The 26,318-nt window shown below is 39.3% G+C and overlaps 1 protein-coding gene across 4 annotated transcripts in view; it reads left to right on the top strand.

Annotated features, from left to right (window-relative positions):
• Positions 1-26,318, top strand: part of PCSK5 (proprotein convertase subtilisin/kexin type 5) — a 303,081-nt gene that overhangs the window by 145,113 nt on the left and 131,650 nt on the right. For all 4 annotated transcript variants that reach the window (XM_074953227.1, XM_074953228.1, XM_074953229.1 and 1 more), the window contains exons 8-9: positions 6,207-6,419; positions 19,940-20,040. In XM_074953227.1, coding sequence (XP_074809328.1) covers positions 6,207-6,419; positions 19,940-20,040 — 314 coding nt within the window. The remainder of the gene's footprint in view (positions 1-6,206; positions 6,420-19,939; positions 20,041-26,318) is intronic.

The following is a 26,318-nucleotide window of genomic DNA, read 5'->3' as shown; positions in this document are numbered from 1 at the left end:
CCTGTTGTTCTAGTAAAGAGGCAAATAAAAAATATACTAGATGCATGTTGAAATATTCTTCACATATTCTATCACCATCATTACTGTGTTAATGCATAATCTGTTTTAGTTCTTCACTACGTTATATATTACCTGTACGTAGAATATTTCCACCATAACTTATTAAAGACACTGTAAGTATTAAGAAGGTGTAAAATCCTATGAAAGGGTGAAATACGTTTGTACTTTTTTTCTTTTCTTGTTTAGATTTCTGTTCTCTTTTAAGATAAGAAATTGGTGCAATTCAGAACTAAATTAAGGAGACAAGAGGAAAATAAACTTTGAAATCATGAGTATAGCTATGATTCTCTTTCCTTGCTCTCTATTTTCTATCAGCATGACTTATTTCCTCTACCTGGTGTAGGATTTCAAATTTATTAGGACCAAATTGCCTCTCATTGCCTGTAGCTCCCACTGCTCTAATCTCTCCAGGTCACTGGTTCTGTCTTCCTGTGTGTTTCCTACTCCTTCACATTGAGTTTCCTCTCCCTCAGCAAATTTGATCAATCTGGAAGTGACACCAAAAAAAACCCCCACCCAGTAAAGAAAGAGAATCATTAACAGACTTCAGTTCCTGTTCATCTCTTAGGCAGAAGAACACAAGGATGCACAAGCAAGAGTAAGGTTTGTAGAATAGTGAATGAATACATGATTTTAACTTTCTAGAATGGTGGGACTAACTCTTGCCTCACCTGTTCATGCTTCATATGGTCAGTGGAAGTTGTTTCAGAGACAACTTGGAAATGCCCTGTGGACCACTAGTGGTACATGGACCACAGTGTGTAGATCACCACTCTACACTGATGTGTACCACTGTCAGTAAGGTATCAACTAATAAAGCTATAACCTTGTATAAATTTGGAGCAATGGAGGCTCCTTTAATATTGTTGAGGAAGTTTTCCATGTGTCTTTACAAGAATGTTCGTATTGGCTCTGATTCCTGGCAGAATCTGGCCCTAAAACTGGATTAAGTGGCCCAGAAAGGATCACACCAGTGTAAGAGTGATGCTCCTGTGGTGCTGAGCTGCAGAAAAGCCCTTTACGCCATTTGCCCTCCCAGCTGCTAGCAGTAAAAGGAAAAGAGGGAATGGCCAGAAGAAAGTGGGCATCCTGTGCCACCCCTATTTTTCAGCCTTTGTGGCCTTTTGCAGCTGGTATCAGTTAGAGCAGTTCTCATGCACAGTCTGCGCACATCAACTATACTCAGGAAAATATCTTAGTAAAATTCTTCATGTTCCTAGACTGATGACTAAATGTCAGTGAAGCGCTTTTGTTTCTTGTCAGAATTGAAGGCCGAGGGGTTTTGGTTGTGTGTGGGTTTTTTTTTAAATATTCAGACATTTTATGAAGGCTAGTGACAAAGATAAAAACAGTAGGAGAATGTCTCAAAAAGTACACTGACAACCACAAGTAGGGTTGTGGAGTGCTTTACAGTGTTTGGAAAAGAGTCAGTAATATTATTGCAAGGGCAAGACATGAGAAGACTAGCTCTGTACCCAGAGGGGATGGTTGATGCATTTTTATCTGACATCGTTGGCATGAGCACTCTGAATGTTCTGCTGAACTCACATTCAAGCCCATGCCATTCCTCTGTTATAATTCACATCACTGACTAGTGTTTTGCTTCTGTCTAAAAACATGTGTCTATTTGGTCTTTAAATACAACTTTTGCTTTCAAGTAATAAAAGATGCAAAACCTCTTGCCAGTCCCGGAATACACTTTTTGTCCTGACACCCTTGGGCATCTGGAACATGACAGATGGAGATTTAGCCAAATCGTAAAAGTTACAGTATGTTACATGTGTGTTTATCTTAACTTTGTAACACAGCCCAAATGTCTCTTATTTAACTTCATATTTTGAAGAGAGACCAATTTTAAACTGGGTTCACATACAGTAGGACATCTAATGCTGTTGCTTTAAGTAGGTTCTTTGGTATCTAGAGTTACTAGCAAGTTTATAGTTTCCTGCGCACAAGTGGGTCCAATGAATTGAAGTGCGGTGTGAGGGTAGAGGGGAAAGGAGACAACCAAATAGTAATCAAACAATGGACAGTAAATGAAAACCAGAGCATACTTACTTGACATGTTGTTTTGGGCAGGTTGAATTTGGGTTTTGGGTTTTGTTTTTTTTTAAAGACTGTCATTTGCTTTGCCAAATAGCTTCTAGGAACAAGATCTTAGCATATTGTCTAGACTGAAGGCTAAATTCCATTGTTTTCTGTGAAATGCTGAGTTATTAAATGTACCATATTGCAGTATGTTAGAGGAACTGGAATTCTTCGCTTCATGTGGATTAGAGGGAGGATTTCCCACTGCCCATTAGTCTATGCACCTGGTATTTATTTTTTATGGAAACAACATTAATTATGAACCTTTATTTTTTAAAGGCGACTGATTTTGAAGAAGTATATTTTTATACACGTAATAAATGTTTACCAAAAAATTCACAACAGAAAGGTCAACTGGGATGTAAATAGTTATCATTCCTGTTCTTCAAAGACTTATTTGAATTAATAAAACTTAAGTTGGTGTTTATTATTTTTAAATATTGCACTGCAGCATTTCTAACAATCAGGGCCTCATTTTCAGCAGCCCTCTATTTTGTGCAGGAGCAAAATTTGCTCACATATCTATTTCTACCTGCAAAAATCTCATTTCACATTATTAGTATTATTTATTTATTATAGCACTATCAATGTACTAGTGCTTTACAGAAATAAGGCACCTTTCCCTGGATAGAGGAACTAATAATTTGAGGTCTGTTCCTGCAACACTTCCTCACAAGAGCAATCTTTGGTCCTCTGAGAAATTCCACTGCAGTAATTGTAGTAATAGGTTGAATCACATGCATAGGGATTATGGGATCAGTGCCCAAATTAGCCAAATGCAGCCATTTGAACTGACCAGAAAAAATATTTTTTTCCTGTGAATAATTTCTACAAAAATGGAAACAAAGTCATGTTTGACTTTCTGAAGAAAAACAGAAAATGGAAACAGTTAGATTCCAAAATGCTATTGTGGTGCCTGATGGGAGTTGTAGTTTGGGTGCCTCACATTCTCATTCTCCTCATGGGCTCCCTTATCGGACAACATCTCCCAAGGCAGACCATGGCCTCACCTCTTAGTAAGTGGAGGCGGTGTATCATGATAGTCCCTGGGGTGCTACATGGGAGATGAAGTCCAGCTGGGGAGTGTGACCTGTAGGGAAGAATGGGGGTGTGAGGCATTTGAACGATAACTCTCCTGAGGCACTGCAGCGATATATGCAAATTGATATATTTCATTTTTTGACCAAAATGCAAAAACTTTTGTTTTGAGGGGTTTGGGGAGGGAGGGTTTAATGAAAAATGAAAATTTTTGCAAAAGCCATCAGTTTTTATTGAAAACCCAATTTTGTATTGCATACACTGCTTGTTCTGGGGTGTGTGTGTGTGTGTGTGTGTGTGTGGAGAGAGAGAGGAGTTCTTTTCTTTTGCTTTTTGTTCGTTTGATAAGAATATTGTAGAGCCAGACAGGAGTGTAGACATCACTCTGGAGTGAAAACTGGCAGTGACAAACTAGTCAAAAGTGAAGGCTGAGGAGGGATTTAGAGGAGGAGAGTGAGGTAGCTCAGCCCTGGAAGAAAGAGGGTACCAGTTGTAAGAGGCTAATGTAATCAGCAGAAATCAGCCAGGAGCATAGTAAAAAGGAAAGAACAGCCGCTCTTTGGCATGATCTTCTAGTCCCCTCCCAATCCTAAAGAAGCTCCTGAATCTCAAATCCATGGGCATGATGGAGTGAGTTGAGGCAGTAGATGGACGCTTTCAATGTTATCAACCTGCCTCAAACTTGCAGGTATTCTCAAGCAAAAACTACTTTTCCCTCAGTCAGTATTTCAGGAAAGGGGAGAGGGAGCAAGAACAAAGTTAGGGAGAGAGGTGACCAGAGGATGGATGAACAGAATGAAGAAGACAAGCAATAGTTCATAGGTCTGATCTAAAGCCCATGGAAGTCATTGGAAAGACTGCCATTGACTTCTCTCAGCTTTGGGTCATGCCCTAAAAGGTAAAAGGGTTGTGAAAAAGCAGAACACAAAACAGCAAGGTGATGTTGCTCTTTCTTGGGTTCACACAGGGAGGGATGAGACCTGGAAGAGAGGAACAGAACCAGAGTCTACTGCTCTAATCCAGATATAAAGACTGAGAGATGATGAAGCGGGGAACACAATGAACTGAACTTTCCCTGTGCAGGAGCAGCACTGTTATATGAGTGGTCTGCTTGGGCATGGGTGTACTTGATAAGAGCAACCACAAAGTTTGCCCAGCATGATGTTGCTAGTACTACCATTTGTGTGTGTGTATGAAAATAATGTCAAAATCAGATGCTGTGGTATTAGTTGCTTGAATTGAAGCCCTGCAAAAAGTCTAGAACTGCTCCAGCCTTTTAAACAAGAATATTGTAATGTACTTTTTTATCACTGGAGCAGCTAAGATCAGCCAAAGAAAGAAAAAAAATTGAAATAGTTATACTTCCTGGCTGGCTGGACTGGTCTTGTCAGGAGCATGTGGATTTCATAGTACATTTAACTTGGCGCCCTGGGATATTTTTTCCTCTGTTTGAAATGTTTTTTTAATGAAAAATTGCATTTTAAAGGCATAACCTTATGTAAACACTAGCAAGGAGAATTTGATATTTAAGTTATTGTGCTGAGGAGAAGAATCTCTACAGGTAGTGAACTTTTATTAAACTCACAAAGTGAAACTCATCAATGTTTGTGAATTCAAGCACATATATCTACCAGAATCATGAACTGTGGGATTTTTTTTCTTACATTGATGTAGGCTCTATTACACTCAGCAAAAAATGCACTAATGAAAACCCCCTGTGCATCTGGATTAGATGAATCTTTGAATTGCTAATTGTTTAAGATTGTCCTGGTAGATATCCAACAGCTGTCTTTATGTCAATTGCAGCGCACAAATCCACTCTATTTATAAAAAAAAACCAAAACAAAACATATGTACTAGTAATTTATTCATGATCACAGAAAGCGAAGTAGCATGGGGCATAACATTAGTTCATCATACATAGGAATGAACCTACCACTTATACAAACCATATATTGCATGATGTGCTGCAAACAAATACTGTAAGATATAAATTAGACTATTAACTTAATTGTAACCAATGGGCTTTTTCCTTTGCCCTCAAAAGGATTAATAAATAATAAAATGATGTCATTTTGCAGAACTAATTAAAGACGTGTTTACTCTTTTGATTAAAATCTCTATCCTAATTCATATCATAGTGTTTGCTAATAGTCAATGGATGTATTTAGATTATGTAAATTATGGGAACCTCATATGTTAACCTGTTTATCTGCATGAAGTGCCTGGAATATGGAAAACCACAGTTCCCTGCTAGACAACAGGCATGCAGCATGTTGATCATCTTCACCCTTTACATCAACACCAACACCAAAATAATTATGGATTCATTTTCACTCCCACTATATTTATTTAGACTCACTTATTAAATTTTCTTAATATGTATATCTGTTTTAGGTCCTCATTCAGCAATTTACTTAAGCATGTGCCTAACTTCAATTAGACTACTGAATCGGGGCTGTCGGTGCTTAATGCTAATATATTAACAAAGCAATCCTTGCCTGTCCATTTTTGTTTTAACAAAGTGTTTTACATTTACAATTTATAATATTTGTGCAACTGCTCCAGTGTGGTTCATGGTACTTGATATTACTCAAAGAGTACATGGCGTCACTTGGTAATTCCAGAATGAGACATTCAGGAGAACCCTTATAAACAAATGTTTGTAGCTACAACATGCTCTTTTTTTTGTTTGTTTACTATTTAAATCCAGTATGATACATTTAATGCGTTCTGTGGCTCTTCTGCATTTCTCTTTGTAAGGCTGGACAGAATAGATCCAGACCTACAAATAGAATCTGAATTTAATTTTTGTTTTTAAGGTTGTGTTTATTCATCTCACTCATGTTTTGAATTTGGGAGGGTTAGCTCTTACCTCAGCTAAACTCTGGTTTTTCTTCACAATCTTCCACAATGAGCTCTTTTGTCTTTTTTTTTTTTTTTGCGGGGGGCGGGGGAAGGGCCCACATGCTTACCAAGAAAAAAACATTAATCAAATCTTTCCTATTGTTTGTAAACAGGGACGAAATAAGTTAGGTTCCATTTTTGTTTGGGCGTCTGGAAATGGTGGAAGGAGTAAGGACCATTGCTCCTGCGATGGCTACACCAATAGCATCTACACTATTTCCATAAGCAGCACAGCTGAAAGCGGAAAAAAACCTTGGTATCTGGAAGAATGTGCATCCACCCTAGCTACGACTTACAGCAGTGGGGAATCGTACGACAAGAAAATAGTATGTGGTTTGTTTGTTTTTGTAATGCTATTTTAATTGTATGTGGTTTTGTATTTTCTATAATGATTTTTAGGGGAGGGCAAAATGACTATTAGGTCTTTGTGTCTACATGTGGGCTTGTTTGAAAAAATGTCCCCCTTGGTCAATATGGTATATATTTGTATACAAGTTTTAGATCAAGAATTTGAATGTAAATTTCTGCCACTGTGTGTAGCTCCTTCAGCCTCCTTGTATTCTGACATCCATAATTCTACACAATACATCAGGTATGGTCTTACTAACCCTTGTGACAGAGACTGATTTCTCCTTTCACTTCCACTATGTGTCCTACGTTTTTTCTGCTTTCCTAACTGCTTCCAAACTCTGAGCAGAGTCTCTCTGCTGTCATCCATAAAGATTATTTTCCTGACCAACACTTTGTAGCATATCACCAGACCTCAGAGCAAATCTCCTTTTGGTATTTTTTATTCAGTCCACATTATTTTTCATTTTAAAACGTGAAGTTACAGAAGCCATTTTCCAACCCACATCCCCATTTATTTCAGATTTACTGGGACTCAGCTTCCTTCGTTTTTTGTATTCGTTCTCCCTTAGTCATCATTCATATTGCTGCCTATTCCTGGTAACTGAGAAACAGTAAGTAAAATTAGGTTCAATGGTTATCTGTCCTGTGCTCTTTGCCATCTCATTCCTTCCCAGACTATGGCTGTTTTCAATTAATTTTTGACCGGGGCTGTTTTTTTATTCCACTGGAGATTTCACTATTGTTGCCATCATTACTGGTCTTTATTTTTTAATTGGAGAGGCTTCCTGAAGTCCAGATAGACTGTCAACTTCTGTTTTGCCCCTTACTCTTCTTAAACCCTTATTGTCACTCCCTCAAAGATATTATCAGATTCATTAAGCACAGCCTTCCTTCTGACTTATCGTTGACCAGTCTACACCTGTTCACTGTGCTCTTCATAATAAAAAATCACAAGGTGCTTTTCTAATACTGAATATAACTTATACTTTCTAGAATCTTTCCTTGCTCCCTCCTTAAGCATGGGTTTCATGATACCTTATTTCCAGTTCTTTTCTTATTGCTAATGAGGAGTTAAAAATTCCTGCTCTAGCTTTTTTTTTTTTTTGTATTTAAATACCGTCTGCTGTGTCTTTCAAGATTCTGGGATGCCGGCCATCCCTTCCTGGAATCTTCCCTATTTTCAGATGATCTAATTTTAAAAAAAAACAAACTTGTTCTGAGGTAACTCTTCGTTCCAGTAATTTTTCTGTTCTTTCTTGGTGTCATAAATTATAAAGGCAAGGGTAACCACCTTTCTGTATACAGTGCTATAAAATCCCTCCTGGCCAGAGGCAACATCCTGTTACCTGTAAAGGGTTAAGAAGCTCAGCTAATCTGGCTGGCACCTGACCCAAAGGACCAATAAGGGAACAAGATACTTTCAAATCTTCCGTGGGCGGGGGGGGGTGAGGGAGGGGGGAGGCTTTTGTTTGTGCTCTTTGTTTATGTTTTTTGTTCTCTCTTGGGACTGAGAGAGGCCAGACAGAAATCCATCTTTTCCAGCCCATCCTAATCCAAGTCTCCAATATTGCAACCAGTATAGGTAAGCCAGGCAAGGCGGATTAGTTTATCTTTTGTTTTATGTGCATTTTCCCTGTGTTAAGAGGGAGGTTTATTCCTGTTTTCTGTAACTTTAAGGTTTTGCCCAGAGGGGGATCCTCTGTGTTTTGAATCTGAATACTCTATAAAGTATTTTCCATCCTGATTTTACAGAGGTGATTCTTTTACCTTTTCTTTAATTAAAATTCTTCCTTTAAGAACCTGATTGATTTTTCATTGTTCTTAAGATCCAAGGGTTTGCGTCTGTGTTCACCTCTACAAATTGGTGAGGATTATTATCAAGCCTTCCTCAGGAAAGGGGGTGTAGGGCTTAGGGGGATATTTTGCGGGGAAGACGTGTCCAAGTGGGCTCTTTCCCTGTTCTTTGTTTAAAACGCTTGGTGGTGGCAGCATACTGTTCAAGGACAAGGCAAAGTTTGTACCTTGGGGAAGTTTTTAACCTAAGCTGGTAAGAATAAGCTTAGCGGGTCTTTCATGCGGGTCCTCACATCTGTACCCTAGAGTTCAGAGTGGGGAAGGAATCCTGACACTTGGCTTCTCGCCACAAAAACTTTATCTCTGTTTTTGGCATCTCTCCTTGTTCTCCCCAATAGATAATAAAGCAAAGAAGTCATTCCATTTTCTAGCAATACTCACTCCTGTGATCAAATTTCCCATATGGTCCTTTCAAAGACCTTTGCTAACTTTTTTTTTTCAAAGTTCAATAAAATTAATAGATTCATGAATTTTAAGTGCAGAAGGAATCATTGTGATCATCTAGTCAATGCTCTTGCATGACTCATACAACAGGACTTCCCTGAAATAATTCCTGCTTCCAGTCCAAGTTGTTAATAATTACCCTCCCTGTTAAAAAATGGAGTCTTATTTCTAGTCTGGATTTGTCTAGCTTCAACTTCCAGCTGTTGGATCTTGTTATACCTTTGTCTGCCAGATTGAAGAGCTCTCTATTATCAAATTTCTGTTCTTTGTGTAGGTACTTATGGACTATGATCAAGTCACACCTTAACTCTCTTTGATAAAGCTAAATAGAATGAGCTCCTCTCTGAACCTTCTCCCATTTTTCAACATCCTACTTGATGTGTGGACACCAGAACTGGACGCAGTATTCCAAGAGCAGTCACGACACATGGTACCAGATATATAGATTAATATAACCTCCCTGTTCTCACTTGATATTCTCCTATTTATACTGTCATGCTCTCTGGGGTGGCTCACAACTGTGAGTGCCTACCCCAGGGCAGACTGTCAGAAAACGGGAAAGATACCCCAGGCTGGTGTGTCACCAAGACAGTACCAACTGTGAACTCCTGGATCACTATACCAGTCCTACCATGGAGTCACAGACAGTCCCTTAGCTGCTCCAATCTGTCCTGCCACACAGACAAACCAGACTTAGTGATAAATGGTCACTTACACCAAAGATCACGTCACATTTAGGCTTCTCCCAGTCCCAGGAGACCAGACTTACCCCAGATCAAATGGTACTGCAGATCTTACACCAAAGATAATGCTGGCATCCAATTCTATAGTAAACCCACTAAAGATTTATTAGCTAAGAAAAGGAAATGAGAGTTATTGAGAGGTTAAAAAAGGTAAAATATATGTACAGTTGAGTCACCGTCTATAATTCCAAATGGTAGCAGAAAGGTAGTAATCTGCCAATTTCCCAAAAGTCTCTCAGGGCTACCCAGAATAACTCTGGATCTCCATCTTCTCGTTCAGTCATTCTGCCTTGTTAGAATCCAAACAGTCCAGAGATGAAGGATCTTTCATTAAATCCATTCTTATAGCTTCTTCTCACAGAAAATTAGCAGACAGGGTCACTGCCCGTGAAGGTTTTTCCTTTGATGACAGAAAGTGAGGGATGCAATTAGAGTCTTTGACCTCCAATCATCATGTACAATGACTATTTGCTTTGAAATTAGAACTTTTCTGTTAGAGTTCTTCATTTGCATTCCACAAGGTCTCTTCTTGTTTGATGGATTATTTAGTTAAAGGGGTACACACAATGTAAATATTTGCTACTACATTATAACAGGATACAGATAAGTGAAAACAATGCAACTAACATCCCATTAGTTTTCATGAAGTTTAAACACCAAATACACTTGTATACATTTAACAATTACTTTGATCTAAACTAATACACAAGTGAATTGGCCTGGGACTCTGGCATGAGCTGGCATCTGGTCTGCTAGCGACACATATATATATATATCCAAGAATCTCATTAGCCTTTTTAGCCACAGCTCATTTAAGCTCATATTCATCTGATTATCCAACATGAACGTCAAGCCTTTTTCAGAATCACTATTTTGCATGATAATGTTCCCCATCCTGTAAGTATGACCTAAGTTATTTGTTGCTAGAGGCATGGCCTTACCTTTGGCCTATAAAAACATAGATTGTTTGCTTGCACCCAGTTTACCAAGCAATACAGATCACTCTGTGTCAGTGTCCTGTCCTCTTCATTATTTCCACTTCCCCGATTTTTGTGTCATCTGCAAACTTTATCAAGTAATGATTTTATGTTTTCTTCCAGATCATTGATAACTATTTAATAGTATAGGTCCAAAAATTGATCCTTGTGGGACCCCATTAGAAACATACCCGTTTAGTGATGATTCCCCATTTACTATTACATTTTGAGATATCAGTTAGGAAGTTTTAATCTATTTAATAAAGTCATCCAGTTTATCCTTTTAAAATATTGATACAACATTAGCTTTCTTCTAGTCCTCTGGAACTTTCTCAGTGTGTTTGAAGATTATTGAAAATCAACTTTAACAGCCCTCTTAACAGTCCAGCAAGCTCCTTGGCCAGCTCTTGTAAAACACTTTGATGCAAGTTATCCATACATGGTGATTTAAAGATGTCTAATTTAAGTAGCTGCTGCAGAACATCCTCTTTAGTTACTGTTGGAATGGAAAGTATTTTGTCATCGAATGACGTGAATGCTTCTTCTGTCTTTTTCCCAAATACAGAGATATTTATTGGATGCTTCTGCCTTTTCTGTGGTATTATTTGTAATTCTGCCATTTCCATCTAGTAATGGATCAACACCATTTTTAGGGTTGCTTTTGTTCCTGATACACTTAAAGTACTCCTTCTTCTTCTCCTTGCTATAGAATCTATAGCCTGACTATAAATTTCCACTTGTGTCCTTTTACTTCCCTTGTCAAATTTCTAACTTCTAATTTATATTCGTTGCTATCAACTTCCCTTTTATACATTTGTTTTATATTATATATGTAATGCTTTCATTTCCCCTCTTAGTCAGGCTGGTTTTTTAACCAGCGTAACCTTCTTTCTTGATTGTGGAATTGTGACTTTAGGGTCATCTAGTAAAACATTCTTAAACTGTTCCCAGTATCATTCATGTTTTTCTGTTTAAATTCTTTCTCCAGCCTGACTTGTTGTTACATCTTGTGCAATCCTCCCATTCTTCTTCAATCATCGTTTTCTCAATCATTTCTTCCATTCTTTTAGGTAAGTCTTACTCCCTGTGTTTACACTTCTACAATCTCATTACATCAGGACATTTATATTGCTTACTTCTGAGATGTTCCTCACTTTTGACCCAAAATTACCTCCACACATTTTTGGTATTATCACATTTCCATTATTGTAAATTTACTTGTGAGTTGAATCATGAGAATAAGGTTAAAGAAAATGTTGTTTAGTCTACAGATATTTAATCCTACATAGCTTTTAAAATTTATTGCATTATTATATTTCTAATAATGATAATACTTTGCACTCATATATTGTCCTACTTCCAAAGATCCCAAAGTGTTTTGCAAACTTAAATTTAGCCGTACGTTATCCTGGTGAATTAGGGAAATCTGACACCCATTTTATATAGAGGCTTATATGGCAAACATATTAAGGCCTACATTTTCAAAAGTTCCATCTTTCTTAACTTAGAATGCTTTTCAGTGGAGATGAAGAAATGCACCTTTTAGTTGAAGTCAATGAGTTCTGTGAGTGCTCATTAGTTCTGAGAATTGGGTCCAGCAGCTGGTATCTCCAGTGATCCAATCAACGTGGGCTGATCCAGCTGCATACATGTTAATCAGTTAAGGCATGTGCAGTGCCAGCTGCCATAGGAGATTACTGTACTCACTCGATTCTCTGCTTATCATGGCCCAGTTCAGATCCTGACTACTCTTATTCAAACCACCATCTGTTCGCTTGATGGCCACACTGTAGGGGTCTGATTCTCCACTGAGTTATATCAGGTTTATACCGGTGTAACTCCACTGATTTCACACAGTCGAGAATCAGGCCCTAAATATTCCATCAAAGACCCTTTCCTCTTCTTCTGTGTTGCACTGTATTACCAGTTGACTCCTGAGGTCCAAAACCTCTCCTCAGGATGTCTTACTGCTGGTAGCTGACACCTCAAGCAATACTTCCAATAACAAAGAAAAACATTGTTCACTGAGTGCAGGAAATAGCCTTCTCCCCCAGTATTGTATACAAACCAGTCACCTTCCTTTGGACAACATTTGTGTTAGTTCTTATATTACTCTAAGGTCAGCTCTAAAGAGAGATGAGGTGAATTTGCAGAACCAACCCTTTAACTGAAAGAATTTAAGAGTTACAAGTAACAGCTGTAACCTATCAATCAGTGTCCTCTGAGCACACACGCAGAATGATGACCCTCTCCCCCATCTTTCTCTCTCTCTCACATCTGTAGTAAGCCATCAATATAGGGTTAAGGATAAGGATAATATTAATATCGCCTCTCCTCTAACTTGCTCACTATAACACACCTTTTCCAAAAGACCTATTAACTCTAATGTCCCCAGCAGAGATGTTTTGACTAATACACACAAGTGAAAATCATCACCAGAAAACATAGCGAACTGCTATACAAAGCCAAAAAATCCTGGCACTAAGATGATGCAAATTCAATTTCATTATGAAATTATACGGCTTTTTGCTGCCTCACGTCTCCCATCCTTAGTTTTTATGTTTCCTGCTTAGATGATCAGTCCTTTGAGACAGAGACATCATCTTCATTCTTTTCCACAAACTGATAAGGGCATTGGTGGTGCTGTATAAATATAAATAGCAAATAATGATCGGAAAAATAAAGATTAAAATATTTAGATAAATTAAATTTAATCCTGTCCTGAGGACTATACTTCACACCCACCCACAAAAGGAAATTAGATAGAAAGGGCTTGATGGCTTCCTCATGTGGAATAGCAGCAGCAGCTTTCTTAGGATTAGTGACTTTCCTATAGGTCAGTCTAATTGGATGTGATAGTTTAGCTTGCTGTACTGTGTGTATGAGATTCTTGCTTTTAAGAAAGGAGAAAATATGTTATAAAATACAATCCACCATAAAAATCCACCATAAATATCCTAGTGCCTGATTCTGATCTCACACAGGATTTACATTAGGATAGCCGATTTAAATGCCGATACTCTTCATTTATTTCATTGTAACTGAGGATAGAGTCGAGCCCCCCAGTATATTATGAGTTTTGAACAATATAGTAATAAAGAAATATAGCTAAGTGACAGCACATTGTTCTTCTGTCTCATATGCTTTATAGTGTTAGATTGTTCGAACTCCTGTCCCTGCTTAATTCTGCTTTGTATTTGTACAATCTCAGTCAAATCAGCATATTGGTTTGTGCTGATTATGCTGTATTCCTATCCAATTTGTATTAGTGGCACCTTCTGAGTTGGACAAGTAAACAGTCCCCATAAAAGCAAAAATGCTAGTGGTACCGGGTATTCTAAAAAGGCACTCAGTAGTATGGTGAGTGGAGAGAGGGGGTATGTTAAAGCTGGTTACAGATATCTCCTGGTTTCATCTTGTCCTAAGAAAATATTCTTTGTAGATAACCACACATTTTTTCCCATTGACATGTTTTTGTCATCCTCACAAACATGCCATGTGCTGGAATTGTTCTTTTTCAATCTAGTATAATCATAGTTGCTTTAGTAACATAGGCAAGTCTCTGATCTCATTTACTGTGATGAAGATATGGAATTTATATTTACATTGAAGTAAGTGACACAAGAATCTGGCTTGTACAGTTCTAGACAGCAGTTCTTACACTGTCAAAACTCCCACTGACATTAATGTCCTGCACTAAGACTGCATTAAGGATGAGGCCAAGAATACATATTAGTTATTCCTATATTGTACTGCACCTGTCAAAAATCTCTGTTGCATATTTTGGACTGGATTTTCAACTCTTGACTCCCACTGTGCATGCACAAAGTACACCTGCCTTTTCCAGATGCAAAGAGTATGTACGTATTCCTTTTAAATAGTTCAGTGCTAGAATTGTTATCAGATGTTTGCAAGAGCAGCTGCAAAGTGCAGGCACAGGTATATAAAGCCACAGTTTGGGACACATGTAAGAGGAAGCCAAGCACAGGCCAGTTGAAAAATGTACTCCTTTAAAACAATTATCATTTGAAGCACGTGCTGAGTGTGAGACTCTAAGAATCGCCGTAGAAGTGACATGAAATATGCCTAGGACACTTAAGTGTAGCAAATTCCTCCCCTTCTAACCTCAGTGTTACTGAAGAGCTCCAGAAGGCATTGTGCCCCCCTCCCTACCTTCCCCCCCTTCCCCCCAGCAGAAATGCTTCTATGTATTGCCCCTAGAGCCCTGCGTCTCTGCACCACCTCTTGGAATAGGCTGTATTTAAGGGCACAATCTAGCTCTATATGTTAGTATGGCCTTTATCTTAGCAAAGGCACTACACAAATAAATCATAACAATACTATCAGTGTACTGTGGATTTACTCAACTATTTTCTGTTAACAATACTGGTGAGTTATGCATGAAAATCCCCCACTCACTTATGAAATTTACAATCTATGGTATACACCATTGTTCCTTTTAAAAATTAATTCCATGCTCATCAATAGCATCTCTTGTCAGTTATTAAAAAAACTCCCCCTGTTCAACTGCTGTTGTAGAGCAGATATAATACAACATGGCACCTTCAATGGAAAGTTTGGGATCACATGACACCATGTTAGGGGGAGAATTGGCAACTACAGATTTTCGTTAAACACTTCTCATTTTAGAAGACAAGTCGGTTCAAGGTGACATACCCGTAGGAATTACATCAACAGGTAAAAAGTGTTTCAACCACAGCTAAAGGCTCAAGACATGAATTATGAAATATCTGGAAATAAGAGTCTTAGGATGGGAGAAGTGATAATGTTCTCTGCAAAGGAAAATACTATTTTTGACCTGAATAACTAACTTTCCCTACAGCTGTAACTAAGGGAAGATTGATAACACAACCTGAATAATAACTGTACAGAAATGACACTTCTTTAAATCTTCAGAGTAAGTCACTTGTACCAAACCGTTACAGTAGGTATCTGGGTCTTTCTTTTATAAAACTGCACATAGTCTGAAAACCAGCTGACTCTCATATATAGTAAAGGAGAAAATATACTGTGATGATAATGATACCTTAAAACGGACCTTTGTCATGGTGTTCTAAGTTGTTAATTTCATGTTAATTAAACTATATCTTTACCAGCCAGTATGTAATTGCTTTCGGTCAAATCCAGTTGTTTTCTTCTGTTGTTGGAGGAAAGATGGGATGATTGTAACACAGTGCATTATAAAATATTACATAGCCTGAATTTAGGCTTATCACTGTTTCCTTAGATCAGCAGTTGTTACAATGATAACTAAAACCTGTGAGTGCATTGTACTTTAGGTAAAGGGTCCAAAGTTGGTGCCCACGTCCACTCACACTATTAAATAGAATGACAGCTTTCATACACTAATGTCAACTTCATGTCCCTGGCAGGCCTCATCTCCTTGTATTATGATTAATGATGTTGCCCTTGTGTGGTCTTGGAATCTCGAACATAATTTTTCTTCTTGAAGCTTGACTGCTTGTTGGTGGTCCTGTCTCTTTGTTTCTAAAGATAGACACAAGGCTTCTCTGACAGTGCACCCTTAATACTGAGAAACATGCCTTAGATCTCTCCTGTAATTTACATCTAAACATCTCAGCTGTTATCAATAACTTCCCTTTGAAATGGCTCAGATAGGATTTCCACTTAGGGAGCTTTCGTTACACATTTTCTGCTGCAATATTTGCTGAGTGAAAGAGAGAGATAAGGGATTGTACAATGTCTGCTAGGACATGGGACGAACAATGCAGCAGAAGAGTGTAATGGCTTTATTGCACTTGCTATTCAAGGGTACTGCACACATAAAACTAAGGCTACATCTACACTATGAGCTAGGGCTGTGATTCCCAGCTCTCATGGATGTACTTATGTTAGCTTTCTACCATGATAACATGGGCAGTGACAGTGGGCGGCACGGGCTTGCAGCTCCAAGAATGTACCTATATGATTCAGATGGGTTTGTACTCAGGGTGGCTAGCACGGTGCCATACTGCCGTTCCACCACAGCTACACTACTATTTTTAGCTTGCTAGATCAATGAGCATGAGTATTTCTGCACAAACTGGGAATCACACTCCTAGCTTGTAGTGTAGATGTAGCCTCAAAAACACTCACCACTCTTTCTCCTAATAGATAGATATGTAGATAACATCCGACAATAGGCTTTCAATGTAGAGGGCTAAATGGTGTCTTTTAAGGCAAAACCCTTGTCAGGGGAGATGAGGAAGAGACTTTCCCCTGCATGAGCTCCTGAAGGTATCATTGTGCTGCAAGCAAACCCAGTGCTTCTTGGAGTGCAGAGAGAGTTCAGTGACTGCGCTACTCTTTCGCAGGGTGCAGTAGTTCTGCTGGCCACTGTGTGAGAGAGAATGAGCATGTGCTATTCATTCTGCTTTATTTTTTCCACTCTTTGGGGGCCGAATTTTCAGAAAGAGGTGCCTGAGGAAGCCCACAGAACTTAATTTGTGTACGTAGTTGTGTGCTCCTTGGCCATTTAGATTTCACCTGCAAATACTCTACCTGATTTGCATTCACACAAGTTGACACAGGGCTTCTGGCTCCTCGTGCTGTAAATTTGGCCCTTTAAGTTTCCCTTCGCCTACTCCCTTTTGAAGTATATAATGGAAAGTATGTCATTGTATTAGAGATTAGTTACAGTACAAAATCAATTTACACCAGGGTGTGGGAAATACAGGGTGGTTTTCGGCACCCCTTTTACAATATAAACTAGTACACCCACTTAGTGCTTCATTGATACTCTAAATATCCATTCGCTAAATTGATGCACAATTGTTAAATGAGAGTCTGAAAATTTTATTTAAAGATTTTTACAGGTCATGGACAGAATAAAATGATTTATCAAGAATTCAGAAATAAACCAAAATGGTTCTTTCAGACTTTGGAGATTTTGAAGATGAGAGGTAGACTGGCCTTTGGCAGATCAAGTAGTTTAGAAATATGATTTTCTAAACGCCTTAGTCAGTTTTTTCCCCATCTTTGAACATTGTCTCTGAGTGAGTTCACCTGATGCCTATGCCATGTCACCTCATTGATTCTGTGTTAACTTCTGCTCTTCTGAACAAAAGTATATATATATATACACACACACACACACACACACACACACACACACACACACACACACACACACACACACACACATTAATGACACCAGACTACCATCCATTTCTAATAAATGCTTTCTCATCTGCTCATGTGATATGTGACTTTTTGGCAATGCATAATTCAGCTGGCTACCAGGTTAAAGCTATCCAGGTATCTTTGTATTCTTTTGTAAGCCTTATTTGTGTTTATTTCCATGCTTTGTTTTTCTCTCAGTCTTCTCTCGTGGTCTTATATGTAAAATATAATGCTAGTGAAAGCTGCTGAGTGGAGAGCCTGGGAGACCAAGAGCTTTGTACAGTCAGGGAAGAGGTGCACTACCTGCAGCAAAACTGCAAGCTTCTCCCCACTACCCACACGCTGCCCCATTAATGACTTAACCTAAAGAGCCACCTAAAAAGTTAGGAAAGTATTTTTCTCTCCGTAGCCAGTCCAGTTTTTAACCTATCTAGTGGTTTTTGTGACATAGGCCCTTGTTCACAAGGAGCTACTCCGACACCACCCACTCATTGCACATGTCCTTTTGAAGAATTGTAGAAAATAAAGACTTTCTGTTTCTAATGACACAAGCTAGATTTGAATTAGTGATCTAGAAACATGTTTGTAGCGCTGTGCTAATCCCCTGAACTGGGATAACTAGGTTGAAACATCTTTACGTGTGATTTAAAACTTTGTAGAAATACATTTATCTTCCTAGAATCACACTTCTTTCTGAGATACTTGTGTTCTATTGTTAAATGCAAGATTCTGTTTTGTCTGTTTAGCTGGAAATGCTCATTATGGCTTTTGGAGCTTTATCTACTTAGGCCATATTTTAAAATGAGTTTTCTGTAAGCAATATATTACAATATAAGACTGTAAACAACTTATGAAGTTGGTTAATCTGACAGATAAAAACTTCTTCAACATGACTGAGGCAGTTTCTTTGAGCCTGCCAGGATTTTCAGAGAGGTGGGGTAATAACTTTTATTGGACCAGCTTCTGATGGTTAGAGAGAGAAGCTTTCGAGCAATACAGAGCTCTTCCCAAGGTCTGGGAAAGGTACTCTGAGTGTCACAGCTAAATACAACGTGGTTTTGAACAGATAGTTTACCCCATATTCTAAGGGATCATTCGAGGTGAAGTGGCCCATTAACACCCCGGTAGTCATAGGACAAAAAGAGGGGTTAGTGATTGTTGTAATAACCCCTAAAACCAGTGTTTTTATTCAGACCATGATTTTTAAGGTCTAGCAAAGCTATGAATTTAAGCTCCCAGGCTCGTCTTTTAAAACTGCTGTGCAGGATGAGGACTGATAGGTCAGATATGGAGTCATTGCTTTGTGAAAAGTGTTCACACATGGGTGATATGGTATTTTTGTGTTTTATCATGTTTCTGGGTGAGTTCACTGGAGAGTGTAGTGATTGTCTGGTTTCATCCATGTAGTTGTTATTGGGGCATTTAGTGCACTGGATGAGATACATCACATGTTGTGATAGGCATGTGTTGTGAAAGGTGTATAGGGGATGTTGATCATTGTAGCATTGGAGATATGTCTGCAGGTTTTGCATCTGTTGTGGCAGGGTTTGGTGCTGCTTTGAATTGGTGTGTCCTGGTCTGTGGGGAGCTTGCTTTTGATGATGAGCTTGATGAGGTTGGGAGGTTGTTTGAAGGCCAGAAGAGGAAGTTCAGGAAAGATTTCTTTCAGGGTGGCCCTTCCATACATTTAAGTTGTTTGATGGGTTCCAGTGTGGGGTGTTGAGTGCAACTATGGGTTATTTTCAGATGAATTGTTGCTTAAAGGAGAAAGCCTGGTGCTGTGGTTAGAACACAGCAGTTGGAGTCGGCAGATGTGTATTCTGTTCCTAGCTCTGCCATACATTCCCTATGTGACCTGAGGAAAAATGGTTAACCCCTCCACACCTCAGTTTCCTCACCTGTAAAATTGGGATAATGATACTTACCTGCATCACAAGAATGCTGAGAGATTTAATTATGTTAATGTTTGTAAAGCATTGTGTGGTTCTTGGATGGAAAGTGCTATATAAATGCAAAGTAATATGAGGGTGGAATTTTAACCTACTTTTGGAATGTGTATTTTTCTAATTTCCAAATCTTTAGGAAAGATTTCCAAATCTCCCATGAAAAACTGAGACTAACATACCTGTTCACTACTATAGAATAGAGTGAACTTTTCTCCAAGTTCACAAATACCTTCAACCTGTGAGTAGAATAGAAAAGTTTCAAATCAGTGTATTCATCCCTATCAAAGAAGAAAATTCTGTTCACCTGCATTTGACTCACGTAAGCAATAGAAACCTGTTCTGATTTCTGCAGTTGTGTTCTAAATTTCACACATTCAATTTCTTCCAGATCACCACCGACCTGAGGCAGCGTTGTACAGACAGTCATACTGGAACCTCAGCCTCTGCACCTATGGCTGCAGGCATCATTGCATTGGCACTGGAAGCAAAGTAAGATTAATAATAATGCATAAATAAATGCATATATTTTATTAACATGACGTCTTTCATCCAGTGATTTCAAAGTGCTTTAGAAACATTAACTAGTGAAAATTCACAATATACCAGTGAGTGAAGGAAATATTATCTTACACACACACACACACACCCCCACTCAATTTTACATGTGGGAAAACTGAAACAGAGAGAGAAAAGGGAAAAAATGTCCAAATTGGGTGCCTAAAGCTGTGATATACTTTGTAATGGTGTTGAACACATGCAGCTCCCACTGAATGGCTTGGGGAACCTTCACAGTGCTGCTCAAGCTTGAGTCTAGTATTTAGGCCATTGTATGTGACATTGTGCATAGACCCAAGTCCCTTTCACTAGCTCGGTTCATAGGGCTGATGGAACTGAGGACAGTATGCCAGCATGAGCAGATGTTAGCATGGTACAAAAAATAAAAATACTCACCAGTATTATGTGTGATGAAACAATAAATCTAAGATTTCTATCATGTATATAGCTACGCACTGATTTTTAAAATGTAGATTATCTGACAGTGGACCAAATCATTTAATCCTTACTAGAGCAAAATTTCCATTAGCTTTTACAAGAGTTTTCCTCAACAGCAGAATTTTGTACATTGTAACTAGAATATATTTTTAACGGGCATTTTTGACCAGAAAAAGCCATTGAGAGTTTATCATGCAAATTCATATTTCAAAACTTTTTCATTATTGTGTATTTTGTCAGAGTGCACTGGTCTGGTATGCACAATGTACATAGACTAATGATCTGCAAAATCCTGTTTAAAATCAGATGTTTTTAAATTATAAGAGATTGATCCTATGAGGTTCAGATGACACTATTCAACACGGTGGGGTGGGGGGGAAGTAAAAAATGTGTGCATCATAATAATTTCAAATTGTATTATACTTTCATAGTATGTAATTTGTAATAGCAAACAGGTTTTGGGTTGCCATTTTGTAAAATGTAGAATCCCTGACCTAAAATTCAATCCAGAACACATTTGTACTTCTGAGTTACATAGCCATGAAAACAAGAGATTGTAATTGAAAAGCTGATACAATCTTAAGCAGAGCAGCACTTGTGTCATTATAATTGGGTTTTCTCAATACAATAGTTAGTGACAAAAACTGCTTTGAAAAGTTAATGTAATACCGTTATTTCAAAAACCATTCTTTCAATCACTTTTTAATCTCAGTTCTACAATACTTACATTTGTTTTTAAACATGCCACATACACAGATAAAATTACATTTGTATGCACATTTGTATGCTGGAGGTTTTCAGAATTACTTTTTAATGAATTGCTGTTGCCTATAATTCTAATGTTATCTTTTTTCATGGTATTTTATGTATGTTTTCAAACACATCATTGTTATAACTGGAATTTTCAAAGTATAGTAGCAGACACATAATACCTGCAGCCGTACCAATCTGATAGCCAAGGTACTGGATGCTGCTGGTAATTCAGTAGGTGATACTCTTCTTCCAAATAAATAGGTACCATTGTGGCTGACACTGCAGATAGAAGCAAAATATTGTACTAACGTCACAGGTGTGGTAATGGGAGAATGTGCTGCTGCTGTACGTAGATAAGATGAAAAAACCAAGAAACTGACTAATTTTGGTCTTTAAATATCCCATGGTAATCATTGAATATTGGCCAAATTCTAGGTGAGATAGTTATATTTTGCATTCCTAAATTCCCTGGCAGTTTTGGTAAATAAAGAATTCTTTACTTCCTTTCCAGAAATGGATATGGGCTAAGTGTGTCTGTATCTGTATAGATATAAAATAATTTGTATTGCTATTAATATGATAAAATGCAGAGCTACTTAATACAATATACTTAACATGCATTTTTACCACCTCACCTGCAGTCTGCCCACTAATATTTCTCCAGTGGAACTATGTATAACTGAACCTCAGATAGACTTCACGCTACCGGCATCAAAAGAAACCAAACAAACAGCTGGCAAGAGAAATGTTTCCTGTTTTCCCCAAAAATTAAAATTTCTCTCCCAAAATTAGCCTGACATGAGACCCAAGACATTCAGTCCTGCAATGGTCATATATTTATTATCTAATCCTTTTTTTATGAGAGCTAGAAATAGGGAACTTTACACCATTAAAAGCCCAGAATGCCCCCTTATAGAGGGATAAGGCTTTTTTAATAGCTCAAGAAGATCATAATATATTCAACTTTAATATCTTGACATTATTTTGTATGGATCAGCTATTTTAAATATTTGTAAGGTGTTTCCGAATGTTACAGTATTAAGAGGTATTTGTTATAATTTTCATCTGCCTCTGATTCCTCTTGGGTTAGATGATACTAAAGCATCTATCTTTATAGGTGATATGATATGAAAAACATTACTAATAACAATATTTAAAACTCTCCTAACCATTTCTAAAATACTTTTATTTTGTAAAATATGTGGCATACAGAGAATACATGATGGTGACATGTGATGCAAAGATTTTATTGGCACCGGCAAATGGAGGTTGGGGGTTGCAGATTTAGCCTTAAATTTCATATTAATGCCTGTGCTAACCACCATCATATTTTTTAGATTTTTCAAAAGATTAGTGGGAAAGGAGTTTTCAAGGTTAATTATGTTCTTCACACCGTGAGCTGCCCAGTAATCAGAGCACTTTTTGTATATGTTTGAAAGACTGTGTTGTTTTGTTCGATTATAAGGCACTGCCTAGTAGGAAAATTGTGGATCTACCATATCCCCCCTAAGTTGCCTCTTTCAGCTTGGAAAAGAGGCAACTAAGGGGGCATATGATAGAGGTCTATAAAATCATGAGTGGTATAGAGAAAGTAAATAAGGAAGTGTTATTTACTCCTTCTCACAATACAAGAACAAGGAACCACCAAATGAAATTAATAGGTAGCAGGTTTAAAACAAACACAAAAAAGTATTTTTTCATGCAACGCACTGTCAACTTCTGGAACTCCTTGCCAGAGGGTGTTGTGAAGGCCAATACTATAACGGGGTTCATAGAATCATAGAATATCAGGGTTGGAAGGGACCCCAGAAGGTCATCTAGTCCAACCCCCTGCTCGAAGCAGGACCAATTCCCAGTTAAATCATCCCAGCCAGGGCTTTGTCAAGCCTGACCTTAAAAACCTCTAAGGAAGGAGATTCTACCACCTCCCTAGGTAACGCATTCCAGTGTTTCACCACCCTCTTAGTGAAAAAGTTTTTCCTAATATCCAATCTAAACCTCCCCCATTGCAACTTGAGACCATTACCCCTCGTTCTGTCATCTGCTACCATTGAGAACAGTCTAGAGCCATCCTCTTTGGAACCCCCTTTCAGGTAGTTGAAAGCAGCTATCAAATCCCCCCTCATTCTTCTCTTCTGCAGACTAAACAATCCCAGCTCCCTCAGCCTCTCCTCATAAGTCATGTGCTCTAGACCCCTAATCATTTTTGTTGCCCTTCGCTGGACTCTCTCCAATTTATCCACATCCTTCTTGTAGTGTGGGGCCCAAAACTGGACACAGTACTCCAGATGAGGCCTCACCAGTGTCGAATAGAGGGGAACGATCACGTCCCTCGATCTGCTCGCTATGCCCCTACTTATACATCCCAAAATGCCATTGGCCGTCTTGGCAACAAGGGCACACTGTTGACTCATATCCAGCTTCTCGTCCACTGTCACCCCTAGGTCCTTTTCCGCAGAACTGCTGCCTAGCCATTCGGTCCCTAGTCTGTAGCGGTGCATTGGATTCTTCCATCCTAAGTGTAGGACCCTGCACTTATCCTTATTGAACCTCATCAGATTTCTTTTGGCCCAATCCTCCAATTTGTCTAGGTCCTTCTGTATCCTATCCCTCCCCTCCAGCGTATCTACCACTCCTCCCAGTTTAGTATCATCCGCAAATTTGCTGAGAGTGCAATCCACACCATCCTCCAGATCATTTATGAAGATATTGAACAAAACCGGCCCCAGGACCGACCCCTGGGGCACTCCACTTGACACCGGCTGCCAACTAGACATGGAGCCATTGATCACTACCCGTTGAGCCTGACAATCTAGCCAACTTTCTACCCACCTTATAGTGCATTCATCCAGCCCATACTTCCTTAACTTGCTGACAAGAATACTGTGGGAGACCGTGTCAAAAGCTTTGCTAAAGTCAAGAAACAATACATCCACTGCTTTCCCTTCATCCACAGAACCAGTAATCTCATCATAAAAGGTGATTAGATTAGTCAGGCATGACCTTCCCTTGGTGAATCCATGCTGACTGTTCCTGATCACTTTCCTCTCATGTAAGTGCTTCAGGATTGATTCTTTAAGGACCTGCTCCATGATTTTTCCAGGGACTGAGGTGAGGCTGACTGGCCTGTAGTTCCCAGGATCCTCCTCCTTCCCTTTTTTAAAGATTGGCACTACATTAGCCTTTTTCCAGTCATCCGGGACTTCCCCCGTTCGCCACGAGTTTTCAAAGATAATGGCCAAGGGCTCTGCAATCACAGCCGCCAATTCCTTCAGCACTCTCGGATGCAACTCGTCCGGCCCCATGGACTTGTGCACGTCCAGCTTTTCTAAATAGTCCCTAACCACCTCTATCTCCACAGAGGGCTGGCCATCTCTTCCCCATTCTGTGATGCCCAGCGCAGCAGTCTGGGAGCTGTCCTTGTTAGTGAAGACAGAGGCAAAAAAAGCATTGAGTACATTAGCTTTTTCCACATCCTCTGTCACGAGGTTGCCTCCCTCATTCAGTAAGGGGCCCACACTTTCCTTGGCTTTCTTCTTGTTGCCAACATACCTGAAGAAACCCTTCTTGTTACTCTTGACATCTCTTGCTAGCTGCAGCTCCAGGTGCGATTTGGCCCTCCTAATATCTTTCCTACATGCCTGAGCAATATTTTTATACTCTTCCCTGGTCATATGTCCAACCTTCCACTTCTTGTAAGCTTCTTTTTTATGTTTAAGATCCGCTAGGATTTCACCATTAAGCCAAGCTGGTCGCCTGCCATGTTTACTATTTTTTCGACTCATCGGGATGGTTTGTCCCTGTAACCTCAACAGGGATTCCTTGAAATACAGCCAGCTCTCCTGGACTCCCTTCCCCTTCATGTTAGTCCCCCAGGGGATCCTGGCCATCTGTTCCCTGAGGGAGTCGAAGTCTGCTTTCCTGAAGTCCAGGGTCCGTATCCTGCTGCTTACCTTTCTTCCCTGCGTCAGGATCCTGAACTCAACCAACTCATGGTCACTGCCTCCCAGATTCCCATCCACTTTTGCTTCCCCCACTAATTCTACCCGGTTTGTGAGCAGCAGGTCAAGAAAAGCGCCCCCCCTAGTTGGCTCCCCTAGCACTTGCGCCAGGAAATTGTCCCCTACGCTTTCCAAAAACTTCCTGGATTGTCTATGCACCGCTGTATTGCTCTCCCAGCAGATATCAGGAAAATTAAAGTCACCCATGAGAATCAGGGCATGCGATCTAGTAGCTTCTGTGAGTTGCCGGAAGAAAGCCTCATCTACCTCATCCCCCTGGTCCGGTGGTCTGTAGCAGACTCCCACCACTACATCACTCTTGTTGCACACACTTCTAAACTTAATCCAGAGACACTCAGGTTTTTCCACAGTTTCGTACTGGAGCTCTGAGCAGTCATACTGCTCCCTTACATACAGTGCTACTCCCCCACCTTTTCTGCTCTGCCTGTCCTTCCTGAACAGTTTATAACCATCCATGACTGTACTCCAGTCATGTGAGTTATCCCACCAAGTCTCTGTTATTCCAATCACGTCATAGTTCCTTGACATCACCAGGACCTCCAGTTCTCCCTGCTTGTTTCCAAGGCTTTGTGCATTTGTATATAAGCACTTGAGATAACCTGTTGTTCAAAAGGGAGCTAGATAGATTCATGGAAGATAGTCATTGATGGACCTATTAGCCAGGATGGGCAGAAATGGTGTCCCTAGCCTCTGTTTGCCAGAAGCTGGGATTGGGTGACAGGGCATGGATCACTTGTCTGTTCATTCCCTTTGGGGCACCCGCCATTGGCCACTGTCAGAGGACAGGATACTGGGCTTGATGGACCTTTGGTCTGACCCAGTATGGCTGTTCTTATGTTCTTACTATGTGTATTGAAGCTCTGGAAATGTTTAGATCCTAGGTGCGCAATTCTCTACAGCAGCCAAGCTATGGTCACTGCAGGGGAAGCATACTGCTCCCTGATTTAGCATCAGCCTGACCTTGACATTATTTAGAGCACCCAAGAGGCTGCTCTAACT

Source organism: Natator depressus, chromosome 5 (genome assembly GCF_965152275.1).
Source record: "Natator depressus isolate rNatDep1 chromosome 5, rNatDep2.hap1, whole genome shotgun sequence".
Taxonomy (NCBI): domain Eukaryota; kingdom Metazoa; phylum Chordata; order Testudines; family Cheloniidae; genus Natator; species Natator depressus.
This window is presented reverse-complemented; position numbering and strand designations above follow the sequence as displayed.